Source organism: Melanostigma gelatinosum, assembly GCF_949748355.1.
Source record: "Melanostigma gelatinosum genome assembly, chromosome: 17".
Classification (NCBI taxonomy): domain Eukaryota; kingdom Metazoa; phylum Chordata; class Actinopteri; order Perciformes; family Zoarcidae; genus Melanostigma; species Melanostigma gelatinosum.
Genome location: NC_136650.1, coordinates 2,299,469 through 2,316,989, shown reverse-complemented (window position 1 = coordinate 2,316,989; position 17,521 = coordinate 2,299,469). Strand labels below are relative to the sequence as shown.

Below are 17,521 nucleotides of genomic sequence, written 5' to 3'. Positions count from 1 at the left end.
ATCTATTTTCAGCAATGTTTTTGAGATTCATTTCAGCTTTCCAACGCATTTTCAGCAGGAAATGCATTTTCTAGTTTCTCCTTAAAACTCTCAAACTCGTACGCTATTCTGTTTCTTACAAATGTTCTTCATCATTAAATGATGTTTCAACTTGAACAGGTCCTTTGTGACGAGTAGCATTTCCTACTCAAATGTTTTCTGAGGCCATTGTGTGCGCACAGCGTTTGTCTTTGAACAGTGGAGCGTTTAGCAGCAGAGTGAACTCAACTTCCCCGTAGCTGCGTAGTCACTTTACCTGTCAGAGTCAATTTGCTCCAGTTTCTCATCTTTGCCATTTAAGTAACTCTCGTAGTACTTTGACCTTTTCCAGCAGAGAGCTCATTCTCACTGAGCTTGTTTTTCTTTCCGTCAGCAGAGGAAACTCAGACGGGGCTTGTTGGACCATGAGGACATTACAGGAGGATGTTTAATGATTCAAATGAGAGCTGCGTAGTTTCACGGGTCGCTTAATGTGAGGGGAACAAAACAAACTCATTTATGTTTCTCCACATTCTCAGGGCCAACAAGAAGCCCAATAAAGGAATTATTTAACATTTTGGGAAATTACCTTATTTTCCATCTCTTTATTTATTTATCAAACTCATGTGTGATAAGTACAGAAGTGGAGTCAGGGTTCGGTTAGCTTAGCTTACCATAGCGTAAAGACAGAGCAGGGGGAACACAGAAGCACGACATTAATATGTATCAGAACATCTCACTCTCCAAAAGGAAGAATATACTCATCGAACTGACTTACATTTTTTGTTACACTAACATCACAGCAGCTCTATCCTCTGAAGACATATTTAGGTCTACAATGTTTCGGGGTTCTGGAAGCCTCCGTGCGGCGTCTCGCAGTAAGGAGAGGTAGACGTCGGACTGGAGGAAGCGGGGATAACAGTCTGTGTCCAGGAGCGAGTAGATGCGTTTCTGTGCGTGGGACAGAGAGGTGTGAGAGGGAGCCTGCAGCAGCTGGACGGTCAGATCCCTGGTCTTACTGTCCAGGTTCACCTGCAGGACGACACACACAGTAAGTATGGACGACACTCACTTACAGGACATCGTTTCTATCAGCTCAACTGTTGACTTGTGTCCAACCTGTCTGATCAACGGACTGTTGTGGGTCACTACATTTTGGACGTCTCTTTATTATTATTGGAAGCAAAATGACTATGAACATGTATGGAGCCTCTACTGCAGCCGTATCCATGGCATCGCAGATTCAACCACAAAGACATCCAAAACTTATGTTGTTAAATGGTAAATATTAACAGATGTACTTGTAGAGTTCTTTTCTAGTCTTCCGACCACTCAAAGCTTCGACACTACATGTCATCATTCACACACATTCACACACTGATGACGGGGCTACCATGCAAGGTGCCACCTGCTCATCAGGACGAACTAACATTCACACACCGTAGTACCAGCCTGCGGGAGTGATCTGGGGTCAAGTGTCTTGCCCAAGGACACGTCGACATGGACTAGCGGAGCCAGGGATCGAACCACTGATTGAAGGACGACCCGCTCTACCACTGAGCCACAGTTAAACGCTACCTTACAATAGTAACACTGACCGTCTGTACTTCTTTATCTCTATGAGATCGAGGTATGTATATGTAATTTATACTTATATCGATAGATATATAGATGTATCCATCAATGATTATCGAGGCTGAAGGGTTTACAGCAGTCTGACATAAAACCCTCTAAAGTCCCCGTCCTGAGTCATTAAAAGAGCAAGATCCCAGATTGGGAGCATTTGTGATTGCCTCTATATGGCTCTCAACATGGCCGGCATCTCACAGCTAATGGGGCAAACTACGGTAAAAGTGCTAGCAGTGTTTACCTGAGGGGGGACTGGAGGGGAGGCACTATGTTTCCTTGACAACGCTGTTGGTCAGGAGAAACGCATCAAAATAATTGAAGAGTCTCATCCTAAAGGGGACAGCTGGCCTCCAACAACACTTTCTTTCCTGCCCAGCAGGTGTCGCTGTTGAATCATGTTAATAATCAAATAAAAGAAGAGGGAAAACATATTCAATATATTAAATTTGAAATGATGCTGAGATCCGTTAGTGGTTTATTTCAACCAATGACTCTTTTTTCATATTTTGATGGAGCTGAGCCATCTGTTTTATCTCAGAAAAAAACTTTTACTAGGTCACCTAGTAAAGGCTTTAGAACGATGGCTAGAGTTTGTAAATGATTACATGAAATCAGCTATTGATGCAATGCTGTGATGTGGAACTCAAAACGCCCACACAAGCTCCCCAAAACACAAGGAGCAACCGCAACACACAGAGCACATTGTTCGGAGGGAAGTGCATGGAGGGAAAAACAGACGCTATAGACGTGTGGCAGGACTGGAATTACACTTCCTGTTTCATGCAGAGCTGCATGCAGCTGATTGGATCATAAAAGCAGGCGTGTACCTCCCGGGGGGCACCTTGCTGGATGTAGGTGACGCAGATATCTTTGGCTCTCCTCTGCAGGCTGAAGTTGTTGGACGACTGTCTGTACTGCTCACAGGCCAGATAGAACTGCAGATTCTCCTCGCTGAACTCAGATCGCAGGAATGCTCCAAACACTGACACACCAGCTGAGAGGAGGAGGAAGAGAAGTGGGGCTGGTTAAAAGAAGACACAGAACTCTGACACAGCAATCCCTCAGGCCTTATAAGCACATCTCAAACAGCTTCATGGTAAAAACCCATCGTCTCCGCTCGTCTTCCTGTGATTCATGGCTTGTTTTTAGTCGGAGGTATCAAACATGACTGACTGCTTTGTACAGGGCAGCTTCAAACTGCTGACACCACACCTACAACATGTCACAGTTCACATGTGACAGCTGCAGAGGACTGCACTCTGCATTAGCATGGCACTGATGAGGAGGCAGAGTCACACAGGGCGCTGGAGTTAGTCCTCAGGCTGTGAGTTCAGTACAGTTAAGCACAACAGATGACATATTGAAGCACACCAATTAACTCCCTATATCTCAGCTTCAAAGAAGATCAAATGACAAATCTCCATAAATAATCTGAATGTTAGGAGGCAGTCAGGAAAGCTGTTCATATTCTTTGATACTGGGCTTCTTTACAGCTACATTTCAAAAGATGACGCAACATATTCTTCCTCTTACACATTATTTATGAAGAATACATGGCCGTGTTCCACTCAGCACACAGGGGTTTTGCTGCTACAGCTGATCTTGTTTTTTTTGTATTATTTTGCTTTTTTATTTCGCTTTTATTTCATGATTGAATGAATGAATTTAAAGATAAAATCCATTGAGATAGAATCTCTTTCTGTGCAATTCACTTGAATAAATACATCAAAACGAGACAGAGTAAAAACTAAGGTCTCGCATCAACAGCAGAGGTCTGGTGTGAACACGTGCTTTAGATAGATATTACTCTAGAGACACTATTGTTTTTACGTGGGAACAAGTACTCCAAACCCAGCAGATTGCACACTGGTATGTCATATAATGTGCTGAATAACATTTCCCACACAGTTGAACACAGGCGATGATGTGTTGGGCACACACATGTCCTCCTCACTTTGCTGTTCTAGTGCTCAATCCCCCGTTAGTATGTGCAGTCAGGATGTTTGCCGTGTTTGCTTCACCTCGTTGTCCTGCTGCTTCATGTTTGGTAATCCTCTCAGAAAGGTGCCTGAGATCCTGAGAGCCTGTTCTGGACCAGGTCTCTCCCCAAAACACACATGGGAAGCAAAAGAAGGGATTCTCTGACCAACTAGCAGAAGCCTTTGTTCCTGCGGTGTGGTTAACATGTCCTCTGTGCTGCTGGGCACAGATGTGTTTCATTAGAAGAGACTCCACACTGTTCATGCTGACCACAGTTACCGTCATCTTTAAATTAAATACTAACTTCTGCCAACTACGACCAAATGCCGTCAACAGTTCTAACAGTTGCCAAATAGCCAATTAAATTTCAGCGGGACAACAGGAAATAGGCCCCTCTTGGCATCAAACTTGTGTCATCCACCCTGATTGCCTCCGGCTTTGAGCACTGTATACTGACTAAACCACACGTGGTAGCTTTCTGACATTTCTGTAACTTTCCAAGACCAACAACCCAACATTCACCCCCCCCCCCCCTCTTCATGCAGCTGTTGGTCCGTTGTGTGGAGGTGAGGAGGGAGAGTTTTAATAATCTCTATAAACTGATATCTGCATATGAATACAGACTCCAGTTTGAGCAGGCTTTGGTTGCATGCAGGTAAACAGTCTGTGTGGAAAAGAGGCAGAATGCATTGGCCACAATGTAATTCATTCTATTGTCCAACGATGATTTCCTGTTTTATTGGCTAAGAAATGAACAGACGAGTGTAAACTGGCTACTTGTGAAATAATCAGGACAAAGAGCTTTTAACCTACAATAAATAGAGATCCACCTTAAAGCTCAGCAGTTGTGAGATCCCGTCCAGTTGTTTGTCTGGACATCAGTCATGGGGCTAGAGTTATGTTATTTTTGTCTGCTAATCTCAGATTATTCTGTCCTTTTAATGATAATTGTGATGGATTACCTTAAAGAGACCTCCAGTGATTTAGTATTGAACTTTCATAACGTTGGTGCATTTGCAAGAGACATATTCAATCAAAATCAAAGCGGCAGAGTCCCAGACATCCTGCTTTTAGTCTCTAGAATGGGAGAAGCGCCAATATCACATTTCCAACAGTGACACTTGGTAGAACCTTCCTTCCTGGTAAACATTCAGAATCCCTTATTGTGACATATGTAGTGAGTGGGACATTTTTCAGTGTCAAATTAAATGCTCTCTAATATGAGCTCTCTGGTGGAAATGAAGACACTGTTAATGAATCGGCAGCGTGGTCAGCCAGCTACTATATCAGCAGCTTACATGCTGATATAGTCTTGCATAGCCATAGCATAGCCATAGCATAGCCATAGCATAGCCAGAGCATAGCCATAGCATAAACAGAGCCATCGCTACAGCACTGTGTCAGCGCTAAAGAAAGAACGGTCCGGCTCCACACATTATCATTCATGTGTGTGTATATATATAAATTCAGTTCACAGAAGCATAGCGTACTCTTTTATCACGCTTACAGCATATGACATAAATGTACTGCGTGGTCAGTCATTTCCAAGGTAGACGTGGTCAGTCAGCTACAAGGTAGACGTGGTCAGTCAGCTACAAGGTAGACGTGGTCAGTCAGCTACAAGGTAGACGTGGTCAGTCAGCTACAAGGTAGACGTGGTCAGTCAGCTACAAGGTAGACGTGGTCAGTCAGCTACAAGGTAGACGTGGTCAGTCAGCTACAAGGTAGACGTGGTCAGTCAGCTACAAGGAAGACGTGGTCAGTCAGCTGAAAGGTAGACGTGGTCAGTCAGCTACAAGGAAGACGTGGTCAGTCAGCTAAAAGGTAGACGTGGTCAGTCAGCTACAAGGTAGACGTGGTCAGTCATTTCCAAGGTAGACGTGGTCAGTCAGCTAAAAGGTAGACGTGGTCAGTCAGCTAAAAGGTAGACGTGGTCAGTCATTTCTAAGGTAGACGTGGTCAGTCAGCTACAAGGTAGACGTGGTCAGTCAGCTAAAAGGTAGACGTGGTCAGTCAGCTACAAGGTAGACGTGGTCAGTCAGCTACAAGGTAGACGTGGTCAGTCAGCTAAAAGGTAGACGTGGTCAGTCAGCTACAAGGAAGACGTGGTCAGTCAGCTACAAGGAAGACGTGGTCAGTCAGCTACAAGGTAGACGTGGTCAGTCAGCTACAAGGTAGACGTGGTCAGTCAGCTAAAAGGTAGACGTGGTCAGTCAGCTACAAGGTAGACGTGGTCAGTCAGCTACAAGGTAGACGTGGTCAGTCAGCTAAAAGGTAGACGTGGTCAGTCAGCTACAAGGAAGACGTGGTCAGTCAGCTAAAAGGTAGACGTGGTCAGTCAGCTACAAGGTAGACGTGGTCAGTCAGCTACAAGGTAGACGTGGTCAGTCATTTCTAAGGTAGACGTGGTCAGTCAGCTACAAGGTAGACGTGGTCAGTCAGCTACAAGGTAGACGTGGTCAGTCAGCTACAAGGTAGACGTGGTCAGTCAGCTGAAAGGTAGACGTGGTCAGTCAGCTACAAGGAAGACGTGGTCAGTCAGCTAAAAGGTAGACGTGGTCAGTCAGCTAAAAGGTAGACGTGGTCAGTCATTTCCAAGGTAGACGTGGTCAGTCAGCTAAAAGGTAGACGTGGTCAGTCAGCTACAAGGAAGACGTGGTCAGTCAGCTAAAAGGTAGACGTGGTCAGTCAGCTACAAGGAAGACGTGGTCAGTCAGCTAAAAGGTAGACGTGGTCAGTCAGCTACAAGGTAGACGTGGTCAGTCATTTCCAAGGTAGACGTGGTCAGTCAGCTGAAAGGTAGACGTGGTCAGTCAGCTACAAGGAAGACGTGGTCAGTCAGCTAAAAGGTAGACGTGGTCAGTCAGCTAAAAGGTAGACGTGGTCAGTCATTTCCAAGGTAGACGTGGTCAGTCAGCTAAAAGGTAGACGTGGTCAGTCAGCTACAAGGAAGACGTGGTCAGTCAGCTAAAAGGTAGACGTGGTCAGTCAGCTACAAGGAAGACGTGGTCAGTCAGCTACAAGGTAGACGTGGTCAGTCAGCTACAAGGAAGACGTGGTCAGTCAGCTAAAAGGTAGACGTGGTCAGTCAGCTACAAGGAAGACGTGGTCAGTCAGCTAAAAGGTAGACGTGGTCAGTCAGCTAAAAGGTAGACGTGGTCAGTCAGCTACAAGGTAGACGTGGTCAGTCATTTCCAAGGTAGACGTGGTCAGTCAGCTACAAGGTAGACGTGGTCAGTCAGCTACAAGGTAGACGTGGTCAGTCAGCTACAAGGTAGACGTGGTCAGTCAGCTAAAAGGTAGACGTGGTCAGTCAGCTACAAGGTAGACGTGGTCAGTCATTTCCAAGGTAGACGTGGTCAGTCAGCTACAAGGTAGACGTGGTCAGTCAGCTACAAGGTAGACGTGGTCAGTCATTTCCAAGGTAGACGTGGTCAGTCAGCTACAAGGTAGACGTGGTCAGTCAGCTAAAAGGTAGACGTGGTCAGTCAGCTACAAGGAAGACGTGGTCAGTCAGCTAAAAGGTAGACGTGGTCAGTCAGCTAAAAGGTAGACGTGGTCAGTCAGCTACAAGGTAGACGTGGTCAGTCATTTCCAAGGTAGACGTGGTCAGTCATTTCCAAGGTAGACGTGGTCAGTCAGCTAAAAGGTAGACGTGGTCAGTCAGCTACAAGGAAGACGTGGTCAGTCAGCTAAAAGGTAGACGTGGTCAGTCAGCTAAAAGGTAGACGTGGTCAGTCATTTCTAAGGTAGACGTGGTCAGTCAGCTACAAGGAAGACGTGGTCAGTCAGCTAAAAGGTAGACGTGGTCAGTCAGCTAAAAGGTAGACGTGGTCAGTCAGCTACAAGGTAGACGTGGTCAGTCATTTCCAAGGTAGACGTGGTCAGTCATTTCCAAGGTAGACGTGGTCAGTCAGCTAAAAGGTAGACGTGGTCAGTCAGCTACAAGGAAGACGTGGTCAGTCAGCTAAAAGGTAGACGTGGTCAGTCAGCTAAAAGGTAGACGTGGTCAGTCATTTCTAAGGTAGACGTGGTCAGTCAGCTACAAGGTAGACGTGGTCAGTCATTTCCAAGGTAGACGTGGTCAGTCATTTCCAAGGTAGACGTGGTCAGTCAGCTAAAAGGTAGACGTGGTCAGTCAGCTACAAGGAAGACGTGGTCAGTCAGCTAAAAGGTAGACGTGGTCAGTCAGCTAAAAGGTAGACGTGGTCAGTCATTTCTAAGGTAGACGTGGTCAGTCAGCTACAAGGTAGACGTGGTCAGTCAGCTAAAAGGTAGACGTGGTCAGTCAGCTACAAGGAAGACGTGGTCAGTCAGCTAAAAGGTAGACGTGGTCAGTCAGCTAAAAGGTAGACGTGGTCAGTCATTTCTAAGGTAGACGTGGTCAGTCAGCTACAAGGTAGACGTGGTCAGTCAGCTAAAAGGTAGACGTGGTCAGTCAGCTACAAGGTAGACGTGGTCAGTCAGCTACAAGGTAGACGTGGTCAGTCAGCTAAAAGGTAGACGTGGTCAGTCAGCTACAAGGAAGACGTGGTCAGTCAGCTACAAGGTAGACGTGGTCAGTCAGCTACAAGGTAGACGTGGTCAGTCATTTCCAAGGTAGACGTGGTCAGTCAGCTACAAGGAAGACGTGGTCAGTCAGCTACAAGGTAGACGTGGTCAGTCATTTCCAAGGTAGACGTGGTCAGTCAGCTAAAAGGTAGACGTGGTCAGTCATTTCTAAGGTAGACGTGGTCAGTCAGCTACAAGGTAGACGTGGTCAGTCAGCTACAAGGTAGACGTGGTCAGTCAGCTACAAGGTAGACGTGGTCAGTCAGCTAGGAAGGAAGACGTGTAGAGAAAAGAAGAGCTGTCCTGTAACATCAGAGGCTACCTGTGGAGCTTTCATTGCTATAAAGCAGAGGTAGCCAACACGGTGCCCATGGGCAGCCTGTCGCCCGCAGGGACCACGTGAGTCGCCCGCAAGGCAGCCAGGACGAGGCCACCGCACCGCACTAGGTTTTCAGGTTCTGAATCGCGAGCGCACCCCGTCGTCAGGTCCGTAAATCCTCGGAACAGGCCGTGGGGCAACAACTGAGGCAACGCAATCCGACCGAAAAGGCCCAGACTAGAGGTTTGAACGCGGGCGCCCGAAGACGCTCGCGCGCCTCGGAGGGTTGGATCCCCGCTCGGCTATAGACGAGACTTTTTACTCGTTTCTTCGTGGAGAAAAAGGTTCCGTTGGAAAAGCTGGTGTCGGTGATAACAGACTGGGCTCCCGCGATAACGGAATGCAGGCTTCATTGCGCAATGCAAAGGTGACCCAGACTTCCCAACATGTCAACATCACCACTGCATCATTCACCAGCAGGCGCTGTGTGCAACAGTAACCGGCTTTAATCATGTGATGATACAAACATATCAGAGATGTGATCTGACTTTCAAATGTTGAAACAGATTAACAGAAATAAAAGTTGCATGTTTAAATATGTATGTGTAGCTATACCATCATTGTTGTGGAAATCATTCTTAATAATTATTGTGAGGAATAATTAACTGACATGTGATCAAACAGTCTCTTCACATATATTATTATTAAAAGGTGATCTGTGCAACTTTGTTATTCAGGAGGTTTGTATCAAATAAGTAGCCCTTCGTACTACTCGGCACCCTTGAAGTAGCTCTCCGTTTAAAAGAGGTTGGTGACCCCTGCTGTAAAGCATCATCATTAACGCCTTACAGAAGAATGTTGAATGAATTTCCTGCCGCATTAAGAATTTGTAAAGCCTTGTTTCATGTCTTAAAGTCTGAATTGTTAGCTTCGGGTCTTCTCCTGTTTTATTGACACACCTTTTATGTTTTTTTAAGAAAGAGACAAAATGGACAAAGAAGTAGACACTAAGAGTTAAAGGTAAGTTAAAATAAGGAGTGTGATGACATACAGTATGTGAAACGTCCAATAGTAGAGGTTACATCTGTTTAAATCGGGTAATATTGAAGGGGGGGCTGAGTTATGCATGTGTGGGGGGGAGAAAGTAGAGGAAATAATATTAAACATATAATAATACTGATGTCACAGTGCTGAAGAAAACATGCAGTCAAGATACAAATTTCATGGCCTGTGAAAGCAGTCGCGGCACTTGGTCCACCTCTGAATTGAACTTGCTGCACGGTCAGAACTCAAATCTGCTACGCTGGGGTCAAGACCGCGAGGAGATGGTCCACCGAGGCTCAGATGGAGTCACAGGCCTGCAGTGACGGCACTGCTTGGACCTGGATGAACTCTCTGCACAACTCAGACAGCCTCATCAGTCTGAGGAGACAGACTGTAGATCCAGACCAGAAACACACTGACAGCAAAGAGCAGCTACTCTGAAAAGATGCAAACAGCCACTGCATCTACTTGGAAGGGCCTGTCTTTTGTAGGCGGAGTTTGTTTTCAAGAGAAGAAAAGAAAATTGTAAAACGCGTGTGATGTGAAAAGATCCGAGATGTTGTTTTTAGGCCGCCCCCGCCCAACTCTACCGAAAAAGGTGGAACACTCCGTATCTGTCGTACGGAATTATGGCTGGACAGTGACATCATCACTCCAGTGGGAACAGACACCTGCTGCCTTCAGATGACTGTAGAGTGAACAGTGTGAAGGAGAGGCCTTCAGTATAACTACCAGCGGTCATGACACACATGTCATATAGAAATGTGTAATTAGAGAATCAACAGATTTGAACTATGTATCTGCTGGAGGGACAGGCAGCATTGACAAGTAACAGCTAATATGGGGAAGTATTTCCATTTTGATAAGTGCAGTTCATCCTGTGAGGGACACGCAGACCTATCAGCCAGGGTAGGAAATTCACATATTTTTTTGGGGGCAATTTTTCCAGGGGCATTTTCAAAAAATTGGGGGCATTTTTTTAAACTTGTGAAACAACATTTAACCTTTGTTCAAAATAATACATATACTTATTTAGGCTTACAGTATATGAGCAATTGTCATCAAATGGCAATAAGACGATTAGGCAGTAGTCTACAGATTCAAAGTGTTTTCTTAGATTTATTTAACAAAAAACAAACAAATCAGACAATCATATTCAATTTTATTATTATTTATTTGTGGTTATTTATGGTTATTATTAAATGTTTTAAACAACTAGTAACAATTATTAAGTCAACAATGCCTTGATTACATATACATCAGTCATTGTATGGAATTATTGAGAAAAAATATTTTTGTAGCACCTTCAAAATTTTTAAAATGTGCCATTTGAAGGTACAAATTCAGTTCAGTTTTTACTCAGTAAAATATCTTAATTGACTGTCAGTCAGGTATTATTCATTTCCAGCAACCCTCATATCAAAGAATAAAGACAATTTAGGTGTATTTTCCCTTTAACTCACGAGATGCAGGCAGCATGTTTTATACTTAATGTGAATATAATTCATTTAATCTAATTCCCATTATGCAATATGTATACTTTGTTGGCATCTTATTCTGAAAACCGGATGTTCGTCTGAAGAAACCGGATGTTGTCTCACGTTAATCTTTCTGTTAACTTTCAAAGTCCTTCGCTCGCTCCTGATCTGCGCCGTTTAAATGAGTTTACCGTGAATGTCCGCATAGAGGTGCACTAACATGTAAGTGTCTGCTGAGTTGACCGCAGTCTCGCAGTCACAGGTCTGATTAAGAAGCGCTCCATTTTTTTCGGGGGCATTTTTTGCCCCTCTCCTAGTGATATCAGGGGCAAAATGATATTTCTTAGGGGCAGTTTTGCCCTTTGCCCTCGTGTATTTCCGACACTGCTATCAGCTATCCTCAGCTATCCTCTACCTAGGTTCATAGGTTAGCTTGGGACCAGACCTCTGAATTCAATCCATTTCTCTGGTTTGTTCAGTGGTTAGGGCTCACTGGCAGAGCGGCTCGTCCTCTGATGAAGACCAGCTCCTCAGTCCCCATGTGGAAGACTTCGGGCAAGATACTGAACCCCAAATGGCAGCTGAAGGCTGTGCCATCAGTGTGTGAGTGTGTGTGAATGTGCATGAGTTTAGATCCTGATGAGCAGGTAGCATCTTGTATAGCAGCCTCTGTAATCAGTGTGTGAATGCATGGGTGAATGATGAAGTGTACAGCTCTTTGATTGGTCGGAAGACTAGAAAGGTTCTTTATAAATGCAAGCCCGTTTATGACTGAATCAGAGATTTCAAAGGTCATCAAGTGTTCGTCTACATCTCACCTCAGAACGGAGCAGGACTTACTTTGGCTGAGCAGCAGCTCGTTCAGGGACTCCGCCCATTTCTCCAGCTCTTCTTGACTGATCTTCCTCTTCTTACTGTGGCCCACCTGACTCCACTGACGCATGAAGAGCAGGCGAGACCTCCTCTCTTTGGCACTGTGGACCAGGACCACCAAAGGACAGAGAGAGTTCATACCAAACAGTAGTGCACTCATCACATCTCACCGCAGGCTCATGTGAGGCTTCACAACTATCTCATGACAGACTCAGAACCAGATGGGTTTGTCTAAGAACAGTACATTAAAGGCACAGTAACAGTTGTGAGATGGAGCTATCAGTTAGCAACAATTAGTAACTGAAAACATGTGTGATTCTCACCTGTCTGTCTGGTCTGTGTTGGACAGGTTGGGGTTTGAGGAATGAGGACTCTGAAAGAGAAAACACAAAGTTAACTGTGTTTCTTCTTCCTGTTGCACTCGGTGAGAGCCCAATGAAGCAGCTTTCAGCATCACATAGAACTGGGTTTACATCTCCAAACTACGCCAACAATAAGATACGAGTGAGCAAACCCGGACAAATTAAGAGTTTTGTGAGCAAATAACATCTTTTATAACTAATAACAATCCCAGCTCAAGGGTTTCCAGCGCTTTCAACCACTTCACATGGTTGTCATCAGCAGGTGGAGTCGCAACAGAGCTCAGTAGCTGGAGGATGAACCCGGACATTTGGTTTGTATAAATGTTAAGCTCAACTGTTGAGTTAAGTGTAAGCAGTTAATCTAAAGTATCTACAATCCATATTAATATGGGTAGAGAGGGTCGACCGGCAACCGCAAGGTCGGCGGTTCGATCCTTGGCTGCTACGAGTCCTGTGCCGAAGTGTCCCTGAGCAAGACACTGAACCCCTAACTCAGGGGTCGGCAACCTTTTCTATCCAAAGAGCCATTTTGCTCTATTTTCCACCAAATAAGACTTGTCTGGAGCTGCAAAAGCTATTTGATATCACAGCTTATAAAGTTGTACATATAGTTATATAATATATACAAAAGCTATAGTTAGTTGTATTTATGAAAATACAGAACAAGAATAAAGACAATTCTTGACATTTTTTTGCAATTTTACTCGGTGCCCAATATGTATAATTCCGAATTATCTATCGGTTTTTCCTTCCTGGGTCCGGATCCGGTGCGCCAGTTGGGGACCTCAGGGAGGTTGCCGACCCCTGCCCTAACTGCTCCCCGGCCAGGTCTCAGAAGCCCACTGCTCCCAACATGCTCGGGAGGTGCAGAGGTCAAATTTCATGTTTATGTAAAAATGTATAATTTTTACTTTAAGTTTAAGTGAATACGAACAGGCGGGAATCCATCATGCTGAAATGTTCAGAGACCAATGGAACCCTACAGAAGGCTTATGAAACGTGCAGCAGAAACCTAACGTTTGGGAGGATTTGTAACAAATGATCAGACCTCGACTGTGGATCATCTTTAGGACCCGGCCTATATACTGGCCTACTGTGTAGACTGAAGCTGAACTGGTTTCCCACCTGCCCGAACAGACTCTTGAGGTGCAGTTTAGCAGATGACAGTTTGGGTTTCTGGTGGTGCCTGTGATGGAGTTTGAAGGGGGAGGAAGGAGACGCGGGATGCAGATCGTCGCTCTCCATGCTCTCCGTGCTGCCCTGGGCAGCCGGGGCCAGCTGGCCGTCACTGTAGGCCCTGCAGCCTTCACTGATGACACACACTCTGAGCTGGTTCTTGCCCAGTTTCTCCAGCTCGCACAGGTTCTCTGCGCTGACGCTGTGCTCCTTGATCAGCTCCTTCTTCCCCGCCTCGCTGGAACTGGCTCTAGGCTCCCGGATGGTGGGGGTCGGGCAGGTCGAGCTCCCTTCCAGCTCATCTTCCTGCGTGTGAGGGGTGTAGGTGTCGGACTTCCGGTTCTTCCCATGATCTGAGGTCTTCAGTGCCACCCTCTTCCATGGGAGGAAGTCCAGATCCAGGAGGGATCCCTCTGAGCTGAATCTGCGCATGGTAGCTGTATAAGAAGTGATGGAATAGAGCAGGAAAAAGACAAGGACAGGCCAGAGATGAGGAGAAAGGGTTGAGAGGAGATGGGAGCTGCAGTGAAGCTAAATTAAGCAGAGGATTGGAGATTGGAAAATTGGACAATCAGAAAAATGAGTTAAAGAATGAATGAATTGCTCCACATGAACGATGAGCTTAGGGAACAACGTGCCTGATAGGAAGTAGAAACGCCTTTCAAACTCTTCATTTAGGTCCACAGTTGAATTCATTAAAATACACTTTCAAATAAACACATTGTAAGCGTAGACTATTTTAGATCTGACACAATGATCTGACACGAGGTCCAATGTTAACAACTTTATCATCATTGTGGCGTAGTTAGATACAATTATACATAATATTGGCTTATTAGTTGATACATTTCTATAGAATGACTGAGATGATGAGAAAGGTCAAGTCAACTTTCTGCCTCACATTTCTTACAGTAAAAAGTCATAAATTGTGCTTAGCAGCTCATTATTTTAAATCTACAAATTGTGACAAAATACTGTCAGTCAGAATTGTGAGACATTAAACCCAAATGTTGCCTGAGCATGAGTATTTTCATTCCTCATTGTTCAGTCCTTTGTGGCAGGTGGCACTAAGGGTTGCTGGTAAAGTATTCAGGCCTCCTTCCACGTTGGCGAGCAGAGAAGACGAGAGGGCAGACATAAGCCTGCTTTCTGTCTGTGACATGTGTGTTGTGTATGTCAGACTTGCTTCCTTGCCGGGTTGAAGGCGGTAGGACAACTGATACGTATGATGTAGCAGGCATTTTAAAGTTTAGTCATGTCGTGTTCAATATTTAAATCGGTATGTATTTCAGCATGTGTTCCTCTGCAGAGCATCAGTGGTCCATTTGCTGCTCTTCATGGTTTGATAATTGGGGCTTTCTTTTCAGCCTAGTCCTCCCTGACAAGTGAGCCGGCAGCCTTTGAGCTTTCTTTTCACTTTGTTTATTGTCATCCTGCTGCTGCTCCCCCCCCCCGATCATAACTGCTCAGGATGAATCTCTGGGTCTCTCACCTCCTGACTTTATGCCTGCTTAATTCCTTTTCTCACCTCCTCGCCTTACGTCTTAGTCCCGCCCACTTAGGCATTGAACAAATGAGACACCGTTGCCTCAGAGTGTCATTTTAAAGACATCAATTAAAAATGACGTGTGTCACAGCTGTCCATTGTTTGGTTATACTGCTGTATTTTATGATCTCTGTCAGATGAGCATAACAGAGCTCATGACGCCTTCTAGAAGAATCTACGGATGAATACACACAATGTTTGTATGAAAAGTACTGTACAACTAAAGACATATTATATACAGTATATGACTGAGTGATATATATTATATACACACAAACACAGTCTTGTCTATCTATACAACATAAAATACAGCAAAAAAGTGGTGAATAAAGAGAATGTTGACATAATAAGCAGCTGTTTGCACTTGTAAACATCATGTCACCATTATAGCAGTTGTGGATGCAGGCTACAGTCAATATGAAAGTAATATCAAGGGGGAATGTCTTTAAGTAATGCTTTGGGATTATTCCAGCTGTGTGTCAAACTTCTTTTATTTGTTTACGGATGCTGAAAAGACTTCCGTAAAGGACACACCTGCGTTTCCTTGCTCACAGCTCCTCGGGCAAGCCTCCTCGGGCAAGCCTCCTCGCTTCTCGACATTTCCGGGTCCCAAGCCGGAGCATGGAGGAGCGAGGAATGGAGGAGTGAGAGGTGGTTCTTTCTTGTTTGCAGTGAAAGGAATCACGTCTGTAAACTTTGTAAAGTGTTAACTCACTTAGCGTGCTACACATGCAGTGTGTAGGTGTGCTAGTGGAGCTCAGCCCTTCCCTGTTAATATAGCTGGGGAGTAAACAGTGAGACGTTAGGGTGGAGAGTATGAATTGTAAAGCTGAACTTCTGAAATTAAAGCGTTCTACTCTTTATCTCCCTGATTGTCCTTCTTCATTGTCACACTTTTGTTCAGTTTTTGGTGGAGCCGCATTTTCTTAAATACAAGTCAAAAATATGATATGGAGAGGAAGTACAATTAGTATTAACAAAAAGATGATGAGATTATGTGTAAATAAACGTTTGATATGATTTAGTCTAATCATTTTCCAATTTGTGACAAAGTATTTTAAGTTTTGACTTAAAAACGTATCAACTTCTACATACTGTCTTCTATTTTGACTTCGAAAATAATGATTTTACTTTAGCATTTCGACTTATTAGGAGTATCTCAATGTTTGTCCTGTCCTGCAGGATTGAGCTTCCGTAGCCTACCGAGTAAAAGGAGAAAATAAACACGGCTATTGTTATCACTAGAACCAGTCAGCATATAAGGAAGTGGACCTGAACGCTACCACTGTGCCATTGTATACTGGTTGATGATCCTTGGAATTCATGTCATGCCACCCAGCCACATAAAGCCTTCTCACGGCACTGGGAACAGCAACAGCTGGCTGATGTTTCCACTCATTAAGACATTCAGAGAGCACCAGTGTAGATGTACCTCTTCGTCCTGCGGTTATTAAGTTTACTCCATGGCAGATACTTCCATTCCTCCAGATCTCATGAGCAACAGGACCCGAAGGTTCCGGATACAGCAATGCCGATTTCAGGTCCCCAAAGACAGCGAAATCCAACCTGCGACGCTCCTGCTGTCTCCAGTTCTAGGCTCAGTGACCCGCGCGGACCCGGACCTCTCTGTCCTCCTACAACACTGACTCGCGGTGAAGAGACAATTCCGGTGTCATAAAGTTTCTACTCGTGACACTTCTAAGGTAGACAGGCTACCTTGACTGCCGCCACACCTTCAGTTCTGTTTCAACTTGTCCGTCAGACCACTTCTTGAGGAGAGCTGCTGGCAGCCTTGTTTTACTCACGCAAGCATGCACGCGCGCACACACAGACACACACACGCACGGGCGCACACACACACATACACGGGTGTGAATAGAAAGTCTGAAGAGTAGAAAATACAACCCCACTTTACAACATCGAATTCTACATTCTACCACTACCAAGCATTAGCTAATACCACTACCACTAATAATAATGGTAATAATAACAATAATAATCACTTCATTTATTTTCTTATCTTGATATATAATCATATATTAAGGTGAAAGTAAAAAGACTTATCAAGTTTAACACTACGAACAGTTTTAAATTAAAGTTATAAACTTTGCCCAAGTGACAGCTATCAGGCATGAAACAGACGCGTCTCCCTACGTCATTGGGGTCCTTTGACGTTGCGTTCACTGCCTTGTTTAATTTGGGAAAACTAAGCTAGTTAGCTAACGGATCAACCGGGAATCCGGTCACACTCAAACCAGAATTTCCCTTCAAATTGGAATTCCCCAGGTTGTAGTACACTGTAGCAGACTATAAATGAAGAACAGCAAGACCTCCACTGTACGTGGATAGCGATCTCCCAGGGGAGCTCGGCTAGTTAGGCTAGTTAGCACTGTTATCGTTCCGGTAACTGGGATTATTACCTAATGTTAGCTGGCTGGCTCAGCTAATAACGTCAACAAGGCACTGAAGCTGTCTGTAACTGGCGCTGTCTTATTATTTGACCACTCAATTCGTTTCGTGGTGGATAAAGGTTACTAGGTTGGTT

The 17,521-nt window shown here is 44.7% G+C and overlaps 2 protein-coding genes across 4 annotated transcripts in view; one reads left to right on the top strand and one right to left on the bottom strand.

Annotated features, from left to right (window-relative positions):
- Positions 1-604: 604 nt before the first annotated feature.
- LOC306791087 (uncharacterized protein) lies at positions 605-16,776 on the bottom strand. 3 transcript variants are annotated; one of them, XR_013772735.1, is made up of 7 exons: positions 16,409-16,776; positions 13,380-13,961; positions 12,216-12,265; positions 11,860-11,993; positions 2,475-2,641; positions 1,889-2,032; positions 919-1,050 (listed from the first exon to the last, which is right to left on the bottom strand). XR_013772735.1 is itself a non-coding variant. In XM_079287712.1 (6 exons), exons 2-6 carry the CDS (start codon positions 13,860-13,862, stop codon positions 805-807), a joined length of 1,080 nt encoding a protein of 359 aa, XP_079143838.1. In that variant the 5' UTR covers positions 13,863-13,961; positions 16,409-16,776; the 3' UTR covers positions 605-804. The 3 variants fall into 3 exon arrangements, 2 of the variants coding, with proteins under 2 accessions (XP_079143838.1, XP_079143839.1); XM_079287712.1 differs by lacking the exon at positions 1,889-2,032 and having other exon boundaries at positions 605-1,050; XM_079287713.1 differs by lacking the exon at positions 1,889-2,032 and having other exon boundaries at positions 605-1,050; positions 13,380-13,867.
- Positions 16,777-17,204: 428 nt separating this feature from the next.
- Positions 17,205-17,521, top strand: part of LOC306791104 (large proline-rich protein BAG6-like) — a 32,243-nt gene continuing 31,926 nt past the window's right edge. The window contains 1 exon segment of the mRNA XM_079287730.1: positions 17,205-17,514. The gene's annotated coding sequence lies outside the window, so the exon portion shown is untranslated.

Coding starts and splice junctions, on each gene's coding strand:
- LOC306791087 (XM_079287712.1), bottom strand. CDS start 13,862: ATGCGCAGATTCAGCTCAGAGGGATCCCTCCTGGATCTGGACTTCCTC. Junction 11,994..12,215: donor AACACAGACCAGACAGACAG/GTGAGAATCACA, acceptor CCTGGTCCACAG/TGCCAAAGAGAGGAGGTCTC. Junction 2,642..11,859: donor CGAGCTGCTGCTCAGCCAAA/GTAAGTCCTGCT, acceptor TCCTCCTCTCAG/CTGGTGTGTCAGTGTTTGGA.